This window comes from Prunus persica, chromosome G4 (genome assembly GCF_000346465.2).
Source record: "Prunus persica cultivar Lovell chromosome G4, Prunus_persica_NCBIv2, whole genome shotgun sequence".
Classification (NCBI taxonomy): domain Eukaryota; kingdom Viridiplantae; phylum Streptophyta; class Magnoliopsida; order Rosales; family Rosaceae; genus Prunus; species Prunus persica.
In genome coordinates, this window is record NC_034012.1 from 5,557,371 (window position 1) to 5,583,308 (window position 25,938).

Sequence of the window (25,938 nt, forward strand, 5' to 3'; positions counted from 1 at the left end):
AAGAAAAGAGAACTTTTTCAATATTATCTGACTTCTCATCCAATCGGATGGCAGCCATGATTGACAAAAGGTTCAAAGCCTGCAATAAATATATAATAAAAGACATTAAAATATCACTTTAACACAAAAAGACAGATAATATTCTTTCACAAAAGTTCCCAATGATTACTGCAGAGCGAGCATCCTTGGTAATACTTCTGATGTCTTCTTTCTCAGTCCAAACCCGAGGCATTGAATCACTGTCACAATTGAAGACTCTGAAAAACCTGAGAAATGTTAACATAGATGATAAGCAACCAAAATGACAAGGAAAGAAGAGAAAATATATTGACAACAAGTCCTCTACCGATCCTTCATGTGGATCATAATTTTTGTAGCCTCTTCTCTTGCAACTTTCTCCACCACATTCCTTGAGTAATCCCTTAAATGTTGCAACATTTTGGCAATTGTTTCTTTGTCCAACTCAAAATCGGAAATTGCGATTGAAAACTTTGATATTGCAACTTCAGTTTCACGATTAAGTAGTTTTCTTATTGAACCCCAAGTGTCTTTTCCACCAGTTTCAAGTAGAGCCTCTACTGGTCCAGTTAAAGATGCAGACAGTTGTCTCTGCAAAATTAAAGGTTATTTTCGTTACGAAATTTGAGTAACAACATATTATCAACACAACTTTAAAAGTATTCTAAGTCATATAATACCCAAGATTTTAATAGATTATTATAAGATTACCTCATAATTGAAATTCAATTCTAACAACTTTGCACTACAAATGGATGATTCATGTGCATCTATATCACGTTGAAGTTTTTCGCGAACTCTTGAAGCATCCCAATTAGCTTGTTGTATGGCAACATCTGAAAGGAGAAACATGTTAAGTAGTACTAAAAACAAAGGTTTTGTTTGGTGGACCAACATGTTAATTACCTGCACATCCTTTGTCAAACTCAAGTATAGAAGACTGAGTACAGGTACGAACAGATAAAGTAAATCCTTCTCCTTTGTTTAACGATTGTTCCAGTCTCACTTTAAAATCTACAAGCGCTTTAGAATGTACATGTCCCAACATGGTTGTGTACGCAGGGTAAACAAACTGGAAAATTAAGAGTAAAGGGAGATTTAAACTAAAATAAGCATGATAACTGACATTAGTGGCTGTTATGAATTCTCAAAACCCACCACACTAAATCCAACCCTCCTTTTAATAAGTTCTGGTTTAAAGACAATCTAAACTATAAACATCAGGCAATGCTACTTTCAAGTCATAACAAGGAAACTCCATTTGTCAATTCAAGTTCTCAGAGTGAGCTTTGTCAATCTAAGCATTTGGTAACTAATTAGAAGAAGTCATGCTTCGTTAATGATGTTTTCCTGCACATTTTACAACTTTTTCATAGGGCCACATGAGGGAGAAAGTTTAGGCTGCCAATCGTCATTATCATGCCTTTCATTTTGAGATGGGTTCCTGAGACACGAGTGTGTAATGTGGTATTGAAAATAATTTAGAGGCTACTAAAACTTAAAAACCACTACTAATCACGACCTCCTTATTTCCAAGGATTGTCTAACCAACTGAAAACCTAACTAAAATCTCTGTTAAATTAGAGAGACGAAGAGAGTAGCCATACATCCAACGCTTTTGACTCCAACAGTTGTCGTTTTGAGTTCCTTGCACCTTCGTCAAAGTAGATGGTGGCCTCTGTGTCATATCTATGATGCACAAGCAGGATCAAGACATACAAATAAAGTCATAACTAGAAACAATACAAGCCCATAAACACACTAACAATAAAAACTTCAATAATGCACAGAAAGCACACACACAAATAAGCAAACACATACACATTTTAGAATCTGTTCACAAGGAAACACTGCGTACTTGCTCGTTTTAGTGGTTAGGCAAAAAACAATGCACATAGCACGTAGCATGCGAAAGAGTGAATTGAACCTATTTGAATAAGTGGTCAATCCAACAGACAATGTAAAACCACTATGACTCTATGGTAATAGTAGATGTATGGGCTCTAATAGCATATGATTCATTTTAGAAACATAAAATTGACATACCCTATGCTTAACTGGTATTTGGTTTTCCAAATCTCCTTTTTTTACAATGAAACAAATGATGAACAATCCTTCATAAGTTTTTTTTTCTTAAAGAACAAGACTAAACAAAACAAAATTGGTGCAAAGTACAATGCTTGCTAAAGGGAAAAAGAAAGGAAACATAGTTTTTCTTCTTCTACTTAGATGTTCCACCAAATCCCCCTCCCTTCATAATTTAATTTATATGAAAATCATGAACATAGATAGTTACAACCACTCCCTGTTCATTTTTGGAATTTTGAACTCACATATTTAAACCAGAGTGTAACTTACTTAGAAAGATAGGTGCTTAAAATGGAGCTGAGCCTTTTACCAAAACCTTGTACGGGGCCAATTTGGACAGCTTCTTCCAATGCCAACCAATCCTAAATCATGTTCATCCAAGGAATGAACAATGAAACCTTCTCGATCATATTAAGCATAAGCATCTAAAAACTGGAGATAAATGAGTACCTCATCGAGGATCAATTGACTGAATTTCTGGATGGCTATCTCTTCAAACCGAGCAGTAGCAGCCATAACCTAATTAAATCAGCAACATAATTACTTATGTATATGTTCTATGCGTATGAGAAGCAAAGTTTGAAAACGCTAAGGCCTAAGCCGAGGAGTTTTACCTCCCGTGAGAAACATAGGATGTAAGCCTTTTATGCCTTTCAAGGCGTACTAAAAATATGTGAAAAATATATATTCTAGTGAAAAATACCATGAAAAAAAATATATAATATAGTTAAAAAATAATCAATTTTCATTTAGAAGGAAAAACACCAGACAAGACTTAGCTCATTTGTCAATATTAAGGACCTATGTGGGAATGCATCTAGAAAGGCTAAAAGCGCTTCTGACAGTGGTTAGCAAAATCTTTAGAAGTGCTTTAAGTGCTTTTCCAAGAAGCACTTGGATTTTTTTTTTTTAAAGCGCTTATGAGCATAGAGAAGCAGTTCCACATGAGCCGTAAGTGTTTCCATATGTTCCATAACCTCATATATAAACGAAGTTTCTTTTATTTTCACTACCAACCAAATCCAATCTACATCAATAAGAACTCCATCCCAAATGTCATACACAATGCACCCAACCTATTCCCAAGTTTACACTACTAGTTGCCGTTGCATTTGCAAGAAAATACACCAATATTTCATATCTCCAAAATTTATATCCATGCAAGAGTTTTAGGAAAAACAAAATCCATTTATTCTTGAAGGAGCACTGCTTAAATGAAAATGAAAACATACTGAAGTTAAGCGTAAGGTAAGAGAAGTTATAAAACGTACATGTGCTGAAATAGCTTGAGTGACACTATTCTCAATCTCCGCTATGAACTGTCTCCACAAGGACTGGCACTGCACTGGTGTAATTAAGGTATTCTTTGAAGAAACCTAGTTCAAATTAACCTTTAATAAGGAACCAGTTTGATCAGATAAAAAGTTTACAGATAACGCAAAACACATTAAATGGTACCTCTTCCCAATTGCTTGAGGCGAGAGGGTCTACAGAGGCTCCGATTTCCCTATCTTGTGAAGATGAAACAGTAACATCTCCATCCATTAGAGAGGAAAAGAGAACTTTTTCAATATGATCTGGCTTCTCATCCAAGCGGATGGCAGCCATGACGGACAAAAGCTTCATAGACTGCAAGAAAGATAGAATAAAATAAACTAAAATAAAACGTTAACACAAACGGACAGATAACTATTCTTCCATAAAGTTCCCAATGATTACCGCAGAGCGAGCATCCTTGGTAATACTTGTAATGTCTTCTTTACCAGTCCAAACCCGAAGCGTTGAATCGCTGTCATAATTGAAGACTGTGGAAAACCTGAGACATTTTAACAGAAATGATAAGCAATCAAAATGACAACGAAAAAAGAAGCGAAAATATATTGACAACAAGTCCTTTACCGATCCTTCATGTGGATCATAATTTTCCTAGCCTCTTCCCTTGCTTTTTTCTCCACCACATTCCTTGAGTAATCCCTTAAATGTTGCAACATTTCGGCAATTGTTGCTTCGTCCAACTCAAAATCGGCAACTACAGTTGAAAACTCTGATATAGCAACTTCAGTTTCACGATTAAGAAGTTTTCTTATTGAAGCCCAAGTGTCTTTTCCACCACTTTCAAGTAGAGTCTTTACTGGTCCAGTTAAAGATGCAGACAGTTGTTGCTGAAAATTTAAAGGTTATTTTCGTTGAGAAATTTGAGTGATAGCAAATTATCGACCCAACTTTAAAAGTATTCTCAGTCATATAATAACCAAGATTTTAATAGATTATCGTAACATTACCTCATAGTTGACATTCAATTCTGACAACTTTGCACTACAAACGGATGATGCATGTGCATCTATATCACGTTGAAGTTTTTCGCGAACTCTTGAAGCATCCCAATTAGCTTGTATTACGGCAGCATCTGAAAGGAGAAACATGTTAAGTAGTACTAATAACAAAGGTTCTGTTTGGTGGACAAGCATGTTAATTACCTGCACATCCTTTGTCAAACTCAAGCATGGAAGAGTGAGTACAGATACAAACATATGTAGCAAATCCTCTTCCTTTGTTTAATGATTGCTCTAGCCTCACTTTAAAATCTTTAAGCGCTTTGGAACGTACATGTCCCAACATGGTCGTGTATGCAGGGTAAACAAACTGGAAAATTAAGAGCAAAGCGAGATTAGAAGTATGATAATTTGCATCAATACGTGGCGCTGCTATGAATCCTCAAATCAAGCTCACCGAATCCAACCCACTGTTTAATCAGTTGGGTTTAAAGACAATATGAACTATAAACATCAGGCAAAGCTACTTTCGATTATTACATAACAAGCAAGCTCCACTTGTCAATTCAGTTTCTCAGAGTGATCTTTGTCTCTTTCAGGTTTTGGTAACTAATTACATGGAGTCATGCTTCGGGAATGATGTTTTGGTGCACATTATAGAACTTTTTGATAGGGGGCCTGAGGGAGAAAGTTCAGGCTTAATTATCATGCCCTTCATTTTGAGATTAGGGACACGAGTAATGTGGTATTGAAAATAATTTGGAGGCTTCTAAAACTTAAAAACCACTACTAGTCTCGACCTCCTTATTTCCAAGGATTGTCTAACCAACTGAAAACCTAACTAAAATCTCTGTTAAATTAGAGAGACGAAGAGAGTAGCCATACATCCAACGCTTTTGACTCCAAAAGTTGTCGTTTTGAGTTCCTTGCACCTTCGTCAAAGTAGATGGTGGCCTCTGTGTCATATCTATGATGCACAAGCAGGATCAAGACATACAAATAAAGTCATAACTAGAAACAATACAAGCCCATAAACACACTAACAATAAAAACTTCAATAATGCATAGAAAGCACACACACATACGCATTTAAGAATTTGTTCACAAGGAAACACTACGTACTTGCTCGTTTTAGTGCTTAGGCAAAAAACAGTGGACATAGCACGTAGCATGCCAAAAAATGAATTGAAACCTATTTGAATAAGTGGTCAATCCAACAGACAATGTAAAACAACTATGATTCTATGGTAATAGTAGATGTACGGGCTCTAATAGCATATGATTCATTTTAGAAACATAAAATGGACATACCCTATACTTAACTGGTATTTGGTTTTCCAAATCTCCTTTTTTTACAATGAAACAAATGATGAACAATACTTCATAAGTTTTTTCTTAAAGAACAAGATTAAAAAAAACAAAATTGGTCCAAAGTACAATGCTAGCTAAAGGGAAAAAGAAAGGAAACATAGTTTTTCTTCTACTACTTAGATGTTCCACCAAATCCCCCTTCTTTCATAATTTAATTTATAGGAAAATCATGAACATAGATAGTTACAACTGCTCCCTGTTCATTTTTGGAATTTTGAACTCACATATTTAAATCAAACTGAAACTTACTTAGAAAGATAGTTGCTTAAAATGGAGCTGAGCCTTTTACCAAAACCTTGTACGGGGCCAATTTGGACAGCTTCTTCCAATGCCAACCAATCCTAAATCATGTTCATCCAAGGAATGAATAATAAAACCTTCTCGATCATATTAAGTATAGGCATCTAAAAAACGGAGATAAATGAGTACATACCTCATCGAAGATCAACTGACTGAATTTCTGGTTGGCTATCCCTTCACATCGACCAGTAGCAGCCATAACCTAATTAAATCAGTAACAGAATTACTTATGTGTATGTTCTATGCGTATGAGAAGAAAAGTTTGAAAATGCTAAGGCCTAAGCTGGTGCGTTTTACCTCCCGTGAGAAACATAAGATGTAAGTTTTTTATGCCTTTCAAGGCGTACTAAAAAGATGTGAAAAAAATATATTCTAGTGAAAAATACAAGGAAAAAAAATATATAGTTAAAAAATAATCAATTTTCATTTAGAAGGAAAAGCACCAGACAAGACTTATTCATTTTTCAATATTAAGGACCTACTTGGGAGTGCATCTAGAAGGGCTAAAAGTGCTTGTTTGGCAAAAATTTTAGAAGCGCTTTAAGTGCTTTTCCAGGAAGCATTTGGAATTTTTATTTAAAAGCACTTTTGAGCAGAAATACTTCCTAGAGAAGCTATCCCAAACAAGACATAAGTGTTTCCATATGTTCCAGAACCTCATATAGATACGATGTTTCTTTTATTTTCACTACTAACCAAATCCAATCAACATCAATAAGAACTTCGTCCCAAATGTCATACACAATGCACACATTCTATTCCCAAGTTTATACTACTAGTTGCCGTTGCATTAGTAAGAAAATACACCAATATTTCATATCTCCAAAATTTAAATTCATGCAAGAGTTTTAGGAAAAACAAAATCCATTTATTCTTGAAGGAGCACTGCTTAAATGACAATGAAAACATACTAAAGTTAAGCGTAAGGTACGAGAAGTTATAAAACATACATGTGATGAAATAGCTTGAGTGACACTATTCTCAGTCTCTACTTTGAACTGCCTCCACAAGGACTGGCACTGAACTGGAGTTATTAAGGTATTCTTTGCAGAAACCTAGTTCAAAGTTAACCTTTAATAAGGAACCAGTTTGATCAGATACAGAGTTTACAGATAATGCAAAACACATTAAATGGTACCTCTTCCCAATTGCTTGAGGCGAGAGGGTCTACAGAAGCTCCGATTTCCCTATCTTGTGAAGATGAAACAATAACAGCTCCATCCATTAGAGAAGAAAAGAGAACTTTTTCAATATTATCTGGCTTCTCATCCAAGCGGATGGCAGCCATGACAGACAAAAACTTCATAGACTGCAAGAAAGACAAAAGCTTCATAAACTAAAATAAAACGTTAACACAAACGGACAGATAACTAGTCTTCCATGAAAGTTCCCAATGATTACCGCAGAGCGAGCATCCTTGGTAATACTTGTAATGTCTTCTTTACCAGTCCAAACCCGAAGCGTTGTATCACTGTCATAATTCAAGACTGTTGAAAACCTGAGACATTTTAACAGAAATGATAAGCAATCAAAATGACAACGAAGAAAGAAGCGAAAATATATTGACAACAAGTCCTTTACCGATCCTTCATGTGGATCATAATTTTCGTAGCCTCTTCCCTTGTTTTTTTCTCCACCACATACCTTGAGTAATCCCTTAAATGTTGCAACATTTTAGCAATTGTTGCTTTGTCCAACTCAAAATCAGCAACTACAGTTGAAAACTTTGATATTGCAACTTCAGTTTCATGATTAAGAAGTTTTCTTATTGAAGCCCAAGTGTCTTTTCCACCAGTTACAAGTAGACTCTTTACTGGTCCAGTTAAAGATATAGACAGTTGTTTCTGAAAATTTAAAGGTTATTTTCATTGAGAAATTTGAGTAACAACAAATTATTGACATAACTTTAAAAGTATTCTGAGTCATATAATAACCAACACTTTAATAGATTATCAAAACATTACCTCATAGTTGAAAATCAATTCTAACAACTTTGCACTACAAATGTATGATGCATGTGCATCTACATCACGTTGAAGTTTTTCACGAACTCTTGATGCATCCCAATTAGCTTGTTGTAAGGCAGCATCTGAAAGGAGAAACATGTTAAGTAGTACTAATAACAAAGGTTCTGTTTAGTGTGGACAAGCATGTTAATTACCTGCACATCCTTTGTCAAACTCAAGCATGGAAGAGTGAGTACAGATACGAACATATGAAGCAAATCCTCTTCCTTCGTTTAACGATTGCTCCAGCCTCACTTTGAAATCTTCAAGTGCTTTAGAACGTACATGTCCCAACATGGTCGTGTGTGCAGGGTAAACGAACTGGAAAATTAAGAGCCAAGCGAGATTAGAAGTATGATAATTTGCATCAGTACGTGTTGCTGCTATGAATCCTCAAAATCAAGCACACCAAATCCAACCCACCGTTTAATCAGTTTGGGTTTAACGACAATATGAATTATAAACATCAGGCAATAATACTTTCGATTATTACATAACAAGCAAGCTCCATTTTTCAATTCAGTTTCTCAGAGTGATCTTTGTCACTTTAAGGTATTGGTAACTAATTAGATGGAGTCATGTTTAGGGAGTGATGTTTTGTTGCACATTATAGAACTTTTTGATAGGGACCTGGGAGAAAGTTTAGGTTGCCAATCCACTTAATTATCATGCCCTTCATTTTGAGATTGGGGACACGAGTAATGTGGTATTGAAAATAATTTGGAGGCTTCTAAAACTTAAAAACCACTACAAATCACGACCTCCTTATTTCCAAGGATTGTCTAACCAACTAAAAACCTAACTAAATCCTCTGTTAAATTAGAGAGACGAAGAGAGTAGCCATACATCCAAAGCTTTTGACTCCAAAAGTTGTCGTTTTGAGTACCATGCACCACTGTCAAAGTAGATGGCCTCTGTGTCATATCTATGATGCACAAGCAAGATCAAGACATACAAATAAGGTCAGAACTGGAAGTAACAAACGCCCATACAACACTAACAATAAAACTTCCAATGCATAGAAAACGCACACACAAATAATAGCAGACACATACACGTTTAATAATCTGTCACCGCGGAAACACTACTTGGTACTTGCTAGGTAACATATGGAAAATGCATTCAAACCTATTTGAATAAGTGGTCAATCCAATTGACAATGTAAAACTACTATAACTATGAGGTAATAGTAGATATGTGGGGCTCTAATAGGATCTGATATTGATATTTCAGAAGTATAAAACAAAAATACACTAATTCAACATTTCGACTATTATATACATACAATGATTTCATTTTAACATACTACCTAAAACTACAGACAAAAAGCGTGATAAAAAAAATACAGATAAAAGGATTATTTGAAAGCAGTTTATGGATAATAAAATATTTTGTCGCTAGGCTGTCGCTGAAGACTCATGGCCGAAAGTTACAGGCGAGGAAAATTTATTTTCGTCACAAAAACCTTTAAGCGACCAAATCCTTTCGACGCCCTTCAGAAAGATTTTGTCACCAACCTGTTGGTTGAAGTCTTAAACTAACGAATTTAGACAAGAGTGAAACTTACTTAGAAATATAGGTGCTTAGAATGGAGCTGAGCCTTTGACCAAAACCTTGTACAGGACCTGTTTGGACAGCTTCTTTCAATGCCAACCAACCCTAATTCATGTTCATCCAAGAAATGACCAATAAAACCTTCCTGATATTATACTTACAAGCATCTAAAAAATGGAGATAAATGAGTACATACCGTATCATATGTCAATTGATTGAATATCTGGTTTGCAATCTCTTCACACCGAACAGTGGCAACCATAACCTAATTAAATCATCAATAGTATATGAGAAGTGAAGACCACAAATTATTTTCTAACGGAAAGAAAAGAAACTAAGAAACCTTGTGAGCAGGAAGATCCAGGTCCTTGTTCTCTTTGATTACTTTCCAAATCTGTTGTGCACTAAAGGAAAATCCTGAGGCAGGGACAAGACCCCTTCTATAACCAGCAAACAACATACCTGGAGACAACCGCTGCCTCAGTTGAGCAACCTGGAGGATACAGGACATAACCCGTAAGTATCATAGTAAACTTTTACAATGAATGGATTACTTAGGAAATATAAGAACTGTGTTTTCCCTGATAGGAAGGACGTCTATCAATTCTTCATATATTATTAATGTATATATACAACCCTGCAGTGGATGCTACCACACGCGTAAATTAATAAACATATACAACCCTTCTGATAGTAGAGAGGTTACCTCCTCCTTAAACTTCTCCTTCTCTTCATAACTAGACATAACAACTACTTCTTCCTTCACGTCAAAGAATGTTGTTATCAATGACAATAAGAACACAACTCTAATGAAGACATTAAAAAGAACACAAGCTGTCAGAGAGTAGAGAAGGATATAAGAGATCTCACACTAAAGAGATCACTGAAGCGGGTACTTTTATGGGCTTGGGGCTTCGGAACTTCATTCCATATCTGCAGAATTTACAATATCTGAGAGATACGAAGAAAACAACATAGTGCTGAAGACAAAATTACCTTCTCTAGCGCTGTACTGAATAATAGATTCAGTATAAATTTCCTCAAACCAGGGTGCCAATGTTGAAACGGGGGCTAAAGTACAAAGAGCCACAAACAAGGAAAATTTAATATGGAACAAGAAAATTATACGAGGACAACATAATCCGTCAATGAGCTCAAAAATTATGCCCCAGACCTTTGCATTATCGTGTATAACAAACAGTAACGTTGTTTTACGGGGGATGCCAAAGCTCATCACAACCTATATAAATTCGAAACCAGAATTTCAATAACCGACATTCAATGCTGGATAGACAGTAGAGATATAGACATGGTTCTAGAGTACCTGAAAAAATGTTTCAAGCAAAGGTATTTCTCGCTCGGAAATAGACCTATATATATAATCCAACATCTCCAATTAATATCTTAAATTACTTTCAAAATACATGTATACGTGTAATATCATATTGACTTGATTTCCTGATAAAAAGTCATGTTTCAAGTAAAGGTTTGTCTTTTTCCTTTCTCCTTTTCTCTCTCACCACGCTGTTCTCTTTCTTTCTCTTCTTCGAGAGTCAAAAATCCAGAGCCAATTGCTCCAGATCGAAAACCCAATCCAAGAAAATATTTAGCACAACTCTCTCCTTCTAAACCCATAAAATTCCTAAACCTTTTTCTATCTCCACCCTCTCTCTCTCTTTAGCCTCTGTTTTTTTTAAAAGTGAAAGTTGGTAATTGCTCAAGGAAAAAAGCAATCGGAAAATGAAAAGATTAAAACTGGGTTTTACTTAATCAGAATTTTGTTTTTCATTATTTTTCTTCTCAACCAAACATAGATCTTTTTTTATTCGTTTTTTTTCTTGAACCGGGGGCAAAAACTCCAACACAACCATATAACTTATTATTTATGAAAAAACAAATCGAGCGCCAACAGTTACCAAAAGGGGTGGATTCCCTGTTTTAATATTTGTTGGCAGAAGAATCAATTTCTAGAAGATGGAATCTGAGAAAGAAAATGGGATCGATGCTGGATAGCCTAGTTAGTAAAATACGGAATGAGAAAAGTAAGAATAACATACACACGTGTTTTATTCGGTAAAATTTTCACAAGATACAACTGTAAAGTTCGTCCACTATATAATATTTTAATATAATTTATTTAAAGCTTTTAATATATATTATTTCTATTCAATAATATGTGAAAAATATGGGTATTATACATGAATTTTGTCTATATTATTCAAAATTTTGTAAAAACAAGTGTATTAAAGTGAAAAATATGTATATACATGTATTGTACATTTGCTTTTAAAATAAACGTTTATTTTACCGAGTCATTAAGACATGTACAGAAAACGGGAGTATTATGAAAATATATATATATATATATATATATATATATGGAAGTGATACAAGTATTAAAACAGAAGCGAAATGAAAGGGCAGAAGTAGGTGAGAAAATCCATGCATTAATTGTGTGAGAGGGTAAAACGGGAAAATAATTATTTTTGTTGATTTTATATGTTCTTGAAATTCTATCCCCACGTGGCATGCAACAAAGGGAGCTAGTTATAGTCTCATGAAGCATACCTCTAACATAGTTACACTTTCAATTATGAGTATATTTTCGATTGCATTTAATATGTATTTTATGTTAAAGCTTATTGAAAATTAGTTAGTAGAGCTATGAACAAGCATGCATATGATATGATTGATATGATTTAATGTATATTTTAGCTAGCCCACCATTTTAAGTACGCTTCCTGCCACGTCAGCTTCTTTTCAAGCATTCCGTCTGCAAAAAATGAATAGCCTTTGCTGTATTCATGAAAGGCAAAGTCCTAATTAAACACTCAATAAGCAATAATGATATCAAAAGCTTCTTTCCAAGGATTATAGATGTTGAAAACCAATTTCAAACCAACTTTGTCTTGCTAAAACAAACTACGCAAGTAGTAAGCTTACATATTTATCAGCACAATGTCTGAAACTGCCAGAGCAAATAGGGTGCTTTGCACCTTGAATGTATCATCCTGGAAGATAATATAATTGCAGGAAGCACAAAGAGCGATTAAATCTGATTTTTAAAAAGTGGGGTTTTAACAAAAAGCTGATTACCTGGCCTCTCTCCCTGCCATCAGCACCCTCCAAATCCATGGCAATCGTGCAAGGCTCAATCCCAACACACTTGGCTATCCATATACCGTTCGTAGTTTGGCTCCTGAAGTAAATAGATACACACATATATAGCCCCTATTCTAAAAACAAAAAAGGCAAATTGAGTATATGATCAACTGAAAAGCTCAGAAACTAACCTTCTACTGTTTGCAAATTGAGTAGTGAACAGATGGTTCTGTAAAGCGCTCTTCCCTGTGATTTCATAGGCAATTAATTGCGCCATATTGCTCAAGCTCAATCAATTAAATTGATTAAAGTAAAAAAGCTTCATTTTAATTACCGCTGCTCTGAGGACCCACGATAGCTACAACACCATAGGAGATTCCACACTCAGCAAGCTTCACTTCCTTGACGAACCTGTCGAGCCCACCAGCATTAAACTTACCATCTCCATAGATGAGTTGCGTGGCGCAGCAATCTTCCTCCATAAATACAATACTCTCTCAAAATCTCCAACTCTGAGAGCCCAAATATGGCAGCCTTCAAGGCTCCAACTTTCAAGCACCGACTTATACAAACTTGAAGAGCAGGACGACCCAGATTCTATGCTTCCTTTGAAACTCAAGCATTATTCTTCTGAGTAAGTAAAGCTTCTTGCTTGAAGAGCAAACAAACTGAGTAAATGAAAAAAAATGTAGACAGAGGACCTGGGGTTAGGATTCGCCACCTAACTCCTCTCTCTCTCTCTCTCTCTCTCTCTCTCTCTCTCTCTCTCTCTCTCTCTCTCTCTACTACCTTATAATTAATATAACTATTTTTAATTTTAAACTGTTTTTTTTGGGTCGAGCATGGATGTTCATATTAGTATTTTTAATTTAGTAGTAAAACAAAGGAATTACTTTTGTGGAAAGGTACTGCTGATGCATACATGATTAAACGAATTTAATAAATAAAAGTTTTGACATGTTGAATAATGCTAGCTATCTAATTTAATATGCCAAGTCTGCTTTAGCAATTATGGGAAAAAATAAATTTTAATTTTAATATAAGAATTTAAAAAGAAGGATGGTTAGTCTTTATTAAATTAATTTAGATGGTATTTTTACATGAATGCAACTCAAACCGCTTAGTTAATCCTCTCGAAATTGGAAATTATGTCATGGGAGGGAAGTGTACATTTTACTTTTTTATGCTTCTAAAAAAAAGGCTTTTCAAATTTTATTCTTGGTTTATTTGTTTACAGCCACATGAAGTCTTGTTGGTAGCAGGACGACCCATATTCTATGCTTCCTTTGAACTCAAGCCTTCTTATTCTTCTGAGTAAGTAAAGCTTCTTGCTTGAAGATAATATGTTCTTTTGATGAGTATTATTGTTTGCTGGGCGAATACAATCTTGTAGTTGCAGATCCAAGTAATCCTAACCACCTATTCGCTCTCCTCGCAAGAAAACGAGAGAGTGACCCGTACATGTTGTGCAAGCTATGCCTTAATGTACCATGTATGTACACCTAGGTGCATGTTTTATCTCCTCATCCCCTTTCTTCTCCTTCCCTCCATTCCCCACCTTCGTTGTTCTTTTGTTTTGTGATGCGGAAGCAGTCGCCGTGAAACAATGTTGTCGTTATGAAATAGTCATCATCTTTTTTGACCAACACATATATGGAAGATGTCAGGTTGTGTCAAGTTTGTGATAGCCGTTATGGCCCTTTGTCTCTCTTTGGGCTGCTATGGAGGATGTGAAGCGCTACTCTTTCATCTATTCAAGTCTAATAATTCTCATGAACTCTTTAAAACTTTTTTGTGGTTTGTCTTATCTTTAGGTTGTTTTATTTCTATTTTGCTTTGGCTTTCGATACAAATTTTTTGTTGATGTGGTTGCACGGCTCATCTGGATTGCAAGTTTGAGTACATGTACTTCTAGTTGCTTAATTGGGGATTTTAGTCATCTTTGAGTTGTCCCTGATTCTCTCTAGATCAATTAAACATGTTGATGTGTTTTGGTGACTCCACAAGATTTACCCGTATTAGACACAACGTTATTTATACTTTTGTTTGTTTGTCAATAAAAAAACTTCCGTTTATTCTAAAAAAAGATGCAACAAATATGACCACTGTTTCATTTGAAGAGAAAAGGAACAGTATATACAAGCAAGTTGGGAATTCCAAATAATTAACAATGTGCACAAACTTAGTACTCCGAACGGCCATAATTACTTTAAAAGGAGCATAAATTGGTTGAAACCATGAACGACCATCACCATAATAGCCCACGGAGGAGGCAACCAGTTGTTACTTCGCTTGTAAGCCTCCTAAGAATACAAAAGCAAACAGCATCATATACATTACATTTGCAGGGTTGGATTGAGCTTCTAAACATAAAGATAGGTTGAAAATGTTAGGATGCCGGGTGCCGTTACCAAATCAAGAGTTAGCTCATTGTTCAATATTAAGTGTTTCAATAATTTCCGGAACTTCATATATACAATGTTTCTCTTTTCACTACTAAACCAAATCCAATCTGCATAGATAAGAACTCCATACCAAATGTCATACACAATGCACACATCATATTTCAAAGTTTCTACTAGTTAGATCTCCATAATTCAAATCCATACAAAAGTTTTAGGAAACATAAAATCCATTTATTCTTGATGCAGCAGTGCTTAAATAATAATGAAACTATTAAACTACTGAAGTTAAGCGTAAGGTAAGAGAAGTTATAAAATATACCTGCACTGAAATAGCTTCAATGACACTATACTCAGTCTCTGTTTTGAACTCTACCCACAAGGACTTGCACTGCACTGGAGTAATTAAGGTATTCTCTAAAGAAACCTAGTTCAGAGTTAATCTTTAATAAGAAACCAGTTTGATGATAGAAAACGTATACAGATGAACCAAAACCCATTAAATGGTACCTCTTCCCAAGTGCTTGAGGCAAGAGGGTCTGCAGAAGCTCCTATTCTCCTATCTTGTGAAGATGAAACACTAACAATTCCATCCATCAGAGTAGAAAATAAAACTTTTTCAATATTATCTGGCTTCTCATCCAAGCGGATAGCAGCCATGACGGCCAAAAGCTTCATAGACTGCAAGAAATATATAATAAAAGACACTGAAATTCCACTTTAACACAAAGAGACAGATAATATTCTTTCATAAAAGTTCCCAATGATTACCGCAGAGCGAGCATCCTTCGTAATACTTCTAATGTCTACTTTCTCTGTCCAAACCCGAGGCATTGAATCACTGTTATAATTGAAGACTGTGAAAAACCTGAGAAATGTTAACATAAATGATAAGCAACCAAAATGAATGAAAAAAGAAGAGAAAATAAATTGACAATAAGTCCTCTACCGATCCTTCATGTGGATCATAATTTTTGTAGCCTCTTCTCTTGCAATTTTCTCCACCACATTCCTTGAGTAATCCCTTAAATGTTGTAACAGTTGGGCAATTGTTTCTTTGTCCAACTCAAAATCGGCAACTGCAGCTGAAAACTTTGATATTGTAAATTCAGTTTCACGATTAAGAAGTTTTCTTATTGAAGCCCAAGTGTCTTTGCCACTAGTTTCAAGTAGAGCTTCTACTGGTCCCGTTAAAGATGCAGACAGTTGTTTCTGAAAAATTAAAGGTTATTTTTGTTAAGAAATTTGAGTAACAATGGATTATCAACATAACTTTAAAAGTATTCTAAGACATATAATAACCAAGAATATAATAGATTATCAGAACATTACCTCATAGTTGCCATTCAATTTTGACAACTTTGCACTACAAACGGATGATGCATATGCATCTATATCACGTTGAAGTTTTTTGCGAACTCTTGAAGAATCCCAATTAGCTTGTTGTATGGCCGCATCTGAAAGAAACATGTTAAGTAATACTAATAACAAAGGTTGTTTGGTGGACAAACATGTTAATTACCTGCACATCCTTCGTCAAACTCAAGCATGGAAGACTGAGTACAGGTACGAACAGATGAAGTAAATCCTTCTCTTTTGTTTAACGATTCTTCCAACCTCACTTTAAAATCTTCAAGCGCTTTAGAACGTACATGTCCCAACATGGTTGTGTACGTAGGGTAAACAAACTGGAAAATTAAGAGCAAAGCGAGATTTAAGCTAAAATAGGCATGATAACTGACATCGGTGGCTGTTGTGAATTCTCAGAACCCACCACACCAAATCCAAGCCACCCTTTAATAAGTTCAGGTTTAAAGACAATCTGAACTATAAACATCAGGCAATGCTACTTTCAAGTATTACATAAAAAGGAAACTCCATTTGTCCATTCAATGTCTCAGAGTGAGTTTTGTCAATCTAAGCTTTTGGTAACTAATTAGAAGGAGTCATGCTTCAGTAATGATGTTGTTAATTAGGCTTTTTGATGGGGCTACCTGAGGGAGAAAGTTTAGGCTGTCAATCCACTTCATTATCATGCCCCTCCTTTTGAGATAGGGGCCCCGGGAACCAAGTGAGTAATGTGGTATTGAAAATAATTTGGAGGCTTCTAAAACTGAAAAACCACTACTACTCACGACCTCCATATTACCAAGGATTTTCTAAGAAACTGAAAACCTAACTAAAATCTCTGTTAAATTAGAGAGACAAAGAGAGTAGACATACATCCAACGCTTTTGACTCCAACAGTTGTCGTTTTGAGTTCCTTGCACCTTCGTCAAAGTAGATGGCCTCTATGTCATATCTATGATGCACAAGCAAGACCAATCATTCAAATAAAGTCAGAACTAGAAACAATACAAGCCGATACAAGACTAACAATAAAAACTTCAATGTATAGAAAGCGCACACACAAATAAGTAGACACATACACGTTTCAGAATCTGTTAACACGGAAACACTACTTGCTAGATTTACTGGTCAGACAAAACATAGTGGACAGACTTCGTGGCATGTGAAAAGTGAATTGAAACCTATTTGAATACGTGGTCAATCCAACAGACACTGTAAAACTACTATAACTCTGGTCTCTAATATCATCTTATTCATATTAGAAGCATAAAATGGACATACACTAATTCAACATCTCCCTTATTATGGACGATACAATGAGTTCATAATGATTCTTATCCTACTTAGATGTTCCACCAAATCCCTTTCCTTTCATCATTTATTATACGAAAATTACAAGCACAGATAGTTCACCTTTGGAATTTTAAACTAACATATTTAAACCAGAGTGGAACTTACTCAGAAAGATAGGTGCCTACAATGGAGCTAAGCCGTTTACCAAAACCTTGTACAGGACCAGTTTGGACAGCTTCTTTCAATGCCAACCAACCCTAAATCATGTTCATCCAAGGAATGACCAATAAAACCTTCTTGATCATATTATACTTAAAAAAATCTCAAAAATGGAGATAAATGAGTACATACCCCATCATTGATCAATTTATTAAATTTCTGGTTGGCAATCTCTTCACACCGAACAGTGGCAACCATAACCTAATTAAATCATTAACAGTATATGTTCTATGCATATGAGAAGTGAAGACCACAAATTATTTTCTAAACGGAAAGAAAAGAGACTAAGAAACCTTGTGAGCATGAAGATCCAGGTCCTTGTTGTCTTTGATTACTTTCCAAATCTGTTGTGCGCTAAAGGAAAATCCTGAGGCAGGGACAACACCCCTTCTATCACCAGCAAACCCTCCTGGAGAAATAGAATGGGAAAACCGCTGCCTCAGTTGAGCAACCTGCATGATACAGGCCATAACCCGTAAGTATCATAGTAAACTTTTACAATGAATTAATTTACTTAGGAAATATAAGAAATGTTTCCCTTGATACTAAGGACGTCAAGAAATTCTTCATGTATTATTAATATACATATACAATCCTTCTGATAGTAGAGAGTTTACCTCCTCCTTAAACTTCTCCTTCTCTTCATAACTAGGCATAACAACTACTTCTTCCTTCACGTCCAAGAATGTTGTTATCAATGACAATCAGCTTTAATGAAGACATTAAAAAGAACACAAGCTGTCAGAGAGTAGAGAAGGATATAAGAGATCTCACACTAAAGAAATCACTGAAGCGGGTACTTTTATAGGCTTGGGGCTTCGGAACTCCATTCCATATCTGCAGAATTTACAATATCTGAGAGATACGAAGAAAACAACTAAGGTATAAAAACAACATAGTGCTGAAGACAAAATTACTTCCTCTAGCGCTTTACTGAATAATACATTCAGTATAAATTTCCTCAAACCAGGGTGCCAATGTTGAAACGGGGTCTAAAGTACAAACACCCACAAACAAGGAAAAGTTAATATGAAACAAGAAAATTATACGAGGACAACTTAATCCGTTAATAAGCTCAAAAAGTATGCCCAGACCTTTGAATTATCATGTATAACAAACATAAACATCGTTTTACGGGGGATGCCAAAGCTCATCATGACCTATAGACATTCGAAACCAGAGTTTCAATAACCAAGATTCAATGCTGGATAGACAGTAGAGATATAGACATGTTTCTAGAGTACCTGAAAAAATGTTTCAAGAAAAGGTTTGTCTTGCTCGTCAAGAGACCTATATATAATACAATCTCGAATCAATATCTTAAATTAATTTCAAATTACATGTACATGTGCAATTGTATTAACATGATTTCCCAATAAAAAGTCATGTTTCAAGTAAAGGTTTGTCTTTTCTCCTTTCTCCTTTTCTCTCTCTCCACGCTCTTCTCTTTCTTTTTCTTCTTCAAGGGCCAAAAATCCAGAACCAATTGCTCCAGGTTGAACACCAAACCCAAGTAAATATTGTGCACAACTCTCTCCTTCTGAACCCATAAAATTCCTAAACCTTTTTCTATATCCACCCTCTTTCTCTTTAGCCTCTGTTCTTTTTAACAATGAAAGTTAGTAATTTCTTAAGGAAAAAACAATCGGAAAATGAAAAGATTAAAACTGGGTTTTGCTTAATCAGAATTTGTTTTTCACTATTTTTCGCCTCAACCAAACATAGATCTTCTTTTCTGAACCAGGGGGCAAAAACTCCAACACAACCATAGAACTTTTTATTTTAAAAAAAACAAAAAGACATTACAAAAAATAAGTGGCAACAGTAACCATAATTTGGTGACATTTGGTGAAAATGGCCTTTTTGGTAACTAAATGTCACCAAATAATAGTGACTATTGCCACATTATTATTATTATTATTTTTTGTAGTGCATGTGCCAACAGTGTTACCAAAAAGGGTGGATTCCCTGTTTTATTATTTGCCTAGTAAAAGAATCAATTTCTAGAAGATGGAATCTGAGAAAGAAGATGGGATCGATGCTGGATTTTTGTTCATTGGGGTGGATAATCTAGTTAGTAAAATACAGAACCGGAAAAGTACGAATAAAGTACATACTTGTTTTTTATTCGGCAAAATTTTGGCAAAATACAACTGAAAAGTTCGGCCACTATATAATATATTTAAAACTTTTAATATATATTATTTTCATCCAACATATGTGAAAAATACGGGTATAATATGCAGATTTTTTTATGTATTATCCAAAATTTTGTAAAAAAAAACATATATTAAACGTGAAAAATATGTATGTACGTGTATACATTTATTTTTTAAAAAAAAAACTTATATTTTACCGAGTTTTTAAGACATGTACGGAAAGTAGAAGTATTATGAAAAAATATATACATGTATAATACGAGTTTTAAACAGGTAGAGAAATGAAAGGGCAGAAGTAGGTGAGAAAATTCATGCATTAATTGTGTGGGAGGGTAAAACGAGAAAAGAGTGATTTTTATTGATTTTAAATGTTCTTGAAATTCTATCACCATGTGGCATGCAATAAAGGGAGCTAGTTATAGCCGCCTGAAGCATACCTCTAAAATAGATACACATTCAATTATGAGTATATTTTCATTTTGATACTATGTGTATTTTTTTTTTTCGTAAGTACCATGAGGTGTCCAGGCCAATTTGTACGGATACTATGTGTTTTTCGATTGTATTTAATATGTATTTTATGTTAAAGCTTATTGAAAATTAGTCAATAGAACTATGAACTAGCATGCATATGATTGATATATATGATTTAATGTATATTTTAGAAAGCGCACCTTTTGAACATTTCCTGCCTCATCAGTTGTGGTTGAGGAGCATTAATTATGAGTGCATAATTTGAATAGCCTTTGCTGTTTTCATGAAAGGCAAAGTCCTAATTAAACACTTCATAAGAAAGAAATGATATCAAAAGCTTCTTTCCAAGGATTATAGACGTTGAAAACCAATTTCAAACCAACTTTGTCTTGCTAAAACAAACTATGCAAAGTAAGGTAGGCTACTAGCCAGGTAATTCCAAGATAACCAAACAACATGCTTACATATTTATCAGCACAATGTCTGAAACTGCCAGGGCAAATAGGGCGCTTTGCTTCTCGAATGCAGTATCATCCTGGAAAAGAATATAATTGCAGGAAGCACGAAGAGCGATTAAATCTGATTTTTTGAAAAAAAGGGGTTTTAACAAAAAGCTGATTACCTGGCCTCTCTCGCTGCCATCAGTACTCTCCAAATCCATGGCAATCGTGCAAGGCTCAATGCCAACACACTTGGCTATCCATATACCCTTCGTAGTTTGGCTCCTGAAGTAAATAGATACACACATATATATCCCCTATTCTAAAAACCAAAAAAAACAAAAAAGCAAATTGAGTATGTATATGATCACCTGAAAAGCTCAGAAACTAACCTTACACTGTTTGCATTCATCTCCCTAAACTTACTGTTGAACAAATGGTCCTGTAAAGTGCTCTTCCCTGTGATTTCATAGTAATTAATTACCTCATATTGTTCAAGCTCAATCAATTAAATTGATTAAAGTAAAAAAGCTTCATTTAATTACCGCTGCTCCGAGGACCCACGATGGCAACAACACCATAGGAGACTCCACACTCAGCAAGCTTCACTTCCTTGACGAACCTGTCGAGCCCATCAGCATTAAACTCACCATCTCCATAGATGAGTTGCGTGGCGCAGCAATCTTCCTCCATCAATACAATACTCTCTCAAAATCTCCAACTCTGAGAGCCCAAATATGGCAGCCTTAAAGGCTCCAACTTTCAAGCACCGACTTATACAAACTTGAAGAGCAGGACGACCCAGATTCTATGCTTCCTTTGAACTCAAGCCTTATTCTTCTGAGTAAGTAAAGCTTCTTGCTTTTTGACAAAAAAGAAAAAAAGAAGAAGTGAAGCTTCTTGCTTGAAGAGCAAACAAACAGAGTAAATGAAAAAAAATGTACACAGAGGAACTGAAGTTAGGATTCGCCACCTAACTACTCTTTCCGTCTCTCTCTCTACTCTACAAGAAGGCTTCGTGTTTACTACCTTATAATTAATATGACTATTGTTTATTTAAACAATTTTTTTTGGTCGAGCATGGATGTTGTTCATATTAATTACTTTTGCCTTATAAAAAGAAGTAATTACTTCTGTGAAAAGGTGCTATTGATGATTTTCTCTCAAACATCTTTTGCGTTGGGTGTTCCGAGGAGGGGGGAGGAGGTCACTCCTCCTCTCTCCCTCTCTCTCTTTCCTTACCTCCCTACTTATTTTTCCTCATTCTCCATCTACTGGATTTGGGATTTTACTTGTGGGGAGGTTATTTGTGTCCAGATATGTGGATCCGTGGATCTGTGGCTTTGCAGGTTGGTGGTTTGTTGTAGGGTTACTGGCTGCAATCTCAGTGTTCTATGTCTCCAAGGCGGCGGGACAATGGTTATGGCAGTGGTGGCTACAATGGTGGTAGTGGCTCTGTTAGTTTTTGGTTGTTTGTTTGCAGTTTTCTTTTTGTAATAATTGCATCAACTCCTTGTGAGTTGGGTGTTTGATTGTTTCTAGTCTCAACTTGTATTTTGTACTTGTGAGAGTTAAAAGTTATTGTTATATTGGTAGATTTGGGCAATGCGATTCATGTCTGGTTTGTTCAGGTATGCGGCTTTTATGCCGAAATTTCTCTGGTCTTTTGTAGCCTATATCTGGATTAACCTCGTGGTTACTATGCTTCCATATTTGTATTACCCCTTTGTGAGCATTTGTATTTGCCCTTGTGGCTGATGATCTTTGTGCTTAATTTATGAATACAATTATCGCTTTTCTCTCCACCAAAAAATATATATATATATTATTGATGCATGCGTGATTAAAAGAATTTAATAAATAAAAGTTTTGACATGCTGATTAATGCTAGCTACATTTCCTGGTTCTGTGTTACCTAATTTAATATGTTAAGTCTGCTTAAGCAAATATGGGGAAAAATAAATTTGATTTTTAATATAAGAATTTAAAAAGAAGTATGATTAGTCTTTATTAAATTAGTTTAGATGGTATTTTTACTTGAATACAACTCATTGTAACACCCCGACTCTAAATTTAATTTCTATTTTAAATTATTTAAGTGAATTTACGAATTTACCCTTAGGATAGGGGTAAATTGATCATTTTCTTGCCCGGAAAGTGTTTGGGGCAGTGACTGGTATTTTTGGGTAGGTGGTACTGAGACGAATTCGTAAACACGCAGTAGGCTTGAATCGGAGTTGTAACGAAGAAGTTACGATCAAAACATCGACAATGGTAAAACCGTAAATATTTCAAAATCTGGGTTTAAAATATCTGATCTCTCTCTCTCTCTCTCTCTCTCTCTCTCCCCGCGCTGCTGAACCCCCTCCCCGTTTTGATTTTTCGCCGGAATTTCAGACGGCGAGAACTTCGCCGTCCGACCTCCATTTCAGGCGCCGTTTCTTGCAAAAGCTTCCTCTCTTCGTCCTCTACCCATCCACCCCTTTTCTCCGATCGAAAACCCGGCGAACGGCGGTGGCAACGACGTGAAAAACAGCTGAAACTGCCGACGTCACCGGCGACGTTTCCGGCCAACGCGAGCTGCGCCGTCACTTGGAATAGGTAGCTCTCCTCCCCTTCTAGCTATTTCCTAGGTTGTGCGACGACAATGTCGACGTTGGTCGCCGGATCGAGGCCGTGAAGTTCCGGGTTAAACTGTGAGTTTCCGACGCCGATTCCGGCCACTTGCCGTCCGAATTGGACTTGAGTGTAGTTGAATAAAGTGTTCCACTCGTCGAGTAGAACCTGTAGCCGGGAGGGGTGGCTTGTGGTTTGGAGATTTTCCGGCGAAGCTTTATCGCTTTGGACACCCGCGCGCTGCCAGCCCTTGTGGCGGCGCGTGGGCACTGTAGCAGATGGGCATTTTTATCCTAATGCGATCTCCTGGTTGTCACGAGTGCGTAGGATTTTGCGGATCTCAATTCGGACATCGTTTGACTATCGAACGGATTTTCGCATATTGTGCGTTATTCGGGTTCGATAGGTTCTGACCGTTGGATAGTTTTTTAATTAAAATATGTTGTCCTAGGTATTCTTAGAATCGTATAGGAATTCGCGGATCGTGAATCGGAGCCCCAGATGTTCCAATTCAATAACTTAAAATTTGCGTTTTATAATAATCGTCCAATCGTGCGATTGTAAGCGATCTAATCGTCCGTTTCGGACTAAACTTGCGAGACGGGTATCTTAGACCTTGTGAAACCTTTAGGAACTTTCGGATTGTAAAACGGAGGTCGTGGGTCCCGTGGGCCCGGTTGACCCAAATTGGAAAGTACTCGTTCGAAACGCTTTGTATTAATGTCGTATACGTATACTGAATTAGGTACTCCGACCACGCATACGCAGCAGGCGGGACCCTCTCAGGGTCAAGCAGTGTGAGACTACTTGTGAGTGGACTTTGTTTTCAAATCTTATGCATGGTTTTATTAATGAAAGATTTATGCATAACGTTTTTAATGATTTATTGAAGATATTATATTCATGGGTTGAATTTGATGTTTGTATAGCGCTTTGGTAATATATTGTGGGTTTGGCATAGTTGGGTATTGAAAGTATATTTTATATGGATTTTGGGAAATATTATGCATGATGTTTTAAATGGTATTTTGAATATATTATTTATGAAATTGTTGAAAGTGATATTTTTATGAGGCATTGAAAATATATTTTGGGTTTTGACATATTTGAGTATCTTGAGTATGAATATATGAATTTTGAGGATTTCTATATATATTTGGCTATGTGTGAGGTACTTGGGTTGTTGAGATGAGATTGTGGAAAGTGGTGAGTATAGAATGTTAGTTTGGTGTGCTATAAGCACTACCCTATGTACCTCCCCAGATTTAGAACTTGGATACGGAGACTTGAGATACTTGGAATTGTCGGAACCCGGGGCATCCTTGACGGGATGTTGTTGTAGACCCTTAATTGGGTAGTCTGCGCGCGTAGGACTGATCACACACGTACGGGTTTTGAGGTTATCGACGGTACGTGCTGGCTGAGAGTTGGTCCCCCAGTTGGACGGCTCGTTCCCTAGTCACCTGGTGGATTGAGGACTCTTCACGATGACTCTGCCAGGGTGACTAGTCAAACAATCCCCCGGTTGGATTGTTTCCCCGGTACAACTAGGTGATGGTCATATTTATATTATATATATATCTCTTATATTATATATTTATATCTATTCATTCATTTTTGTTTCTCGGTGTGGATACTTCCTTGCCGGTCGTGCCAATGGGTACGCTTTCGAGAGTTTGGTTGTGGGATTTATAAGTTTTTGGATGGTAGGTTTTGTAAAGCGTTCTTTATGGATTTCGGACTTGGCATCTGGTATTGATTTGTTTTGATATATTATATATATATACTTAAGTATGACGGTTTTGAGATGCATGGGATTTCTTGCATGGTTTTCTAAACGGTGGGGTTATATTACGTTGGTTTACACTGAACTGAATTTATTTTTGTCAACTCACAATTTTCTGTTTTGCGCCCCCCAGCCAGTAGTTGACTAAGCTCCGCAGCAGAGCCGGATCGTGCACTTCCGAGCCTTGAGCCTTCGTAGGACTCTTTCTTCATGTTATTTCCTTTGTACTCTGTTTTGTTGAAATTGAAGTTCTTAGACATGCTCTGTTATCGCCCCTGTTAGGGTTTGATTTGTGAGGCCGGAGGCCATTTTGTTATAAACTGTTTATTCGCTTCAAAGCATGCTGCTGGTTGGGATTATTTGTATTTATGTAGGTTGAATTTTGTTGGTTTGTTCAATTCACAGAGGAGACTCTGCCAAAATTTTGGTAGAGAAAATTTTGGTAGAGAGTCTTGGTTTCTAGTAAATGGGCCCGGCATCAGGGTGA

The 25,938-nt window shown here is 36.0% G+C and overlaps 2 protein-coding genes across 2 annotated transcripts in view; both read right to left on the minus strand.

The window, feature by feature from the left end:
- LOC18780771 overlaps positions 1-13,453 on the minus strand; it is a 42,720-nt gene extending 29,267 nt beyond the window's left edge. The window contains exons 1-32 of the mRNA XM_020561267.1: positions 13,047-13,453; positions 12,904-12,958; positions 12,707-12,809; positions 12,554-12,621; positions 12,335-12,406; positions 10,935-10,980; positions 10,785-10,850; positions 10,607-10,681; positions 10,481-10,543; positions 10,317-10,370; positions 9,954-10,103; positions 9,807-9,875; positions 9,624-9,715; positions 8,903-8,981; positions 8,212-8,377; positions 8,015-8,139; positions 7,632-7,894; positions 7,452-7,548; positions 7,189-7,359; positions 7,001-7,105; positions 6,184-6,252; positions 6,000-6,091; positions 5,265-5,346; positions 4,584-4,749; positions 4,389-4,513; positions 4,006-4,268; positions 3,826-3,922; positions 3,565-3,735; positions 3,378-3,482; positions 2,557-2,625; positions 2,377-2,468; positions 1,626-1,707 (exon numbers count right to left, since the gene is read on the minus strand). Coding sequence (XP_020416856.1) covers positions 1,626-1,707; positions 2,377-2,468; positions 2,557-2,625; positions 3,378-3,482; positions 3,565-3,735; positions 3,826-3,922; positions 4,006-4,268; positions 4,389-4,513; positions 4,584-4,749; positions 5,265-5,346; positions 6,000-6,091; positions 6,184-6,252; positions 7,001-7,105; positions 7,189-7,359; positions 7,452-7,548; positions 7,632-7,894; positions 8,015-8,139; positions 8,212-8,377; positions 8,903-8,981; positions 9,624-9,715; positions 9,807-9,875; positions 9,954-10,103; positions 10,317-10,370; positions 10,481-10,543; positions 10,607-10,681; positions 10,785-10,850; positions 10,935-10,980; positions 12,335-12,406; positions 12,554-12,621; positions 12,707-12,809; positions 12,904-12,958; positions 13,047-13,194 — 3,480 coding nt within the window. The 5' untranslated portion in view covers positions 13,195-13,453. The remainder of the gene's footprint in view (positions 1-1,625; positions 1,708-2,376; positions 2,469-2,556; positions 2,626-3,377; positions 3,483-3,564; positions 3,736-3,825; positions 3,923-4,005; positions 4,269-4,388; positions 4,514-4,583; positions 4,750-5,264; positions 5,347-5,999; positions 6,092-6,183; positions 6,253-7,000; positions 7,106-7,188; positions 7,360-7,451; positions 7,549-7,631; positions 7,895-8,014; positions 8,140-8,211; positions 8,378-8,902; positions 8,982-9,623; positions 9,716-9,806; positions 9,876-9,953; positions 10,104-10,316; positions 10,371-10,480; positions 10,544-10,606; positions 10,682-10,784; positions 10,851-10,934; positions 10,981-12,334; positions 12,407-12,553; positions 12,622-12,706; positions 12,810-12,903; positions 12,959-13,046) is intronic.
- LOC18780227 (protein ROOT HAIR DEFECTIVE 3 homolog 2) lies at positions 14,762-21,778 on the minus strand. Its single transcript, XM_020561268.1, has 21 exons — positions 21,595-21,778; positions 21,442-21,508; positions 21,232-21,334; positions 21,074-21,144; positions 20,810-20,884; positions 19,221-19,266; positions 19,071-19,136; positions 18,894-18,968; positions 18,751-18,813; positions 18,594-18,647; positions 18,270-18,428; positions 18,109-18,177; positions 17,923-18,014; positions 17,338-17,416; positions 16,637-16,802; positions 16,447-16,571; positions 16,064-16,326; positions 15,886-15,982; positions 15,625-15,795; positions 15,437-15,541; positions 14,762-15,015 (listed from the first exon to the last, which is right to left on the minus strand). Exons 1-21 carry the CDS (start codon positions 21,740-21,742, stop codon positions 14,917-14,919), a joined length of 2,193 nt encoding a protein of 730 aa, XP_020416857.1. The 5' UTR covers positions 21,743-21,778; the 3' UTR covers positions 14,762-14,916.

What these genes read in the sequence shown, in the direction of transcription:
- LOC18780227 (XM_020561268.1), bottom strand. Translation starts at nt 21,742, where the DNA reads ATGGAGGAAGATTGCTGCGCCACGCAACTCATCTATGGAGATGGTGAG. An exon ending in GACATTGTGCTGATAAATAT is followed by an intron (nt 20,885 to 21,073) that starts GTAAGCATGTTG and finishes TCATGAAAACAG; the next exon opens with CAAAGGCTATTCAAATTATG. An exon ending in TTCTTGAAACATTTTTTCAG is followed by an intron (nt 19,137 to 19,220) that starts GTACTCTAGAAA and finishes GAATGTCTATAG; the next exon opens with GTCATGATGAGCTTTGGCAT.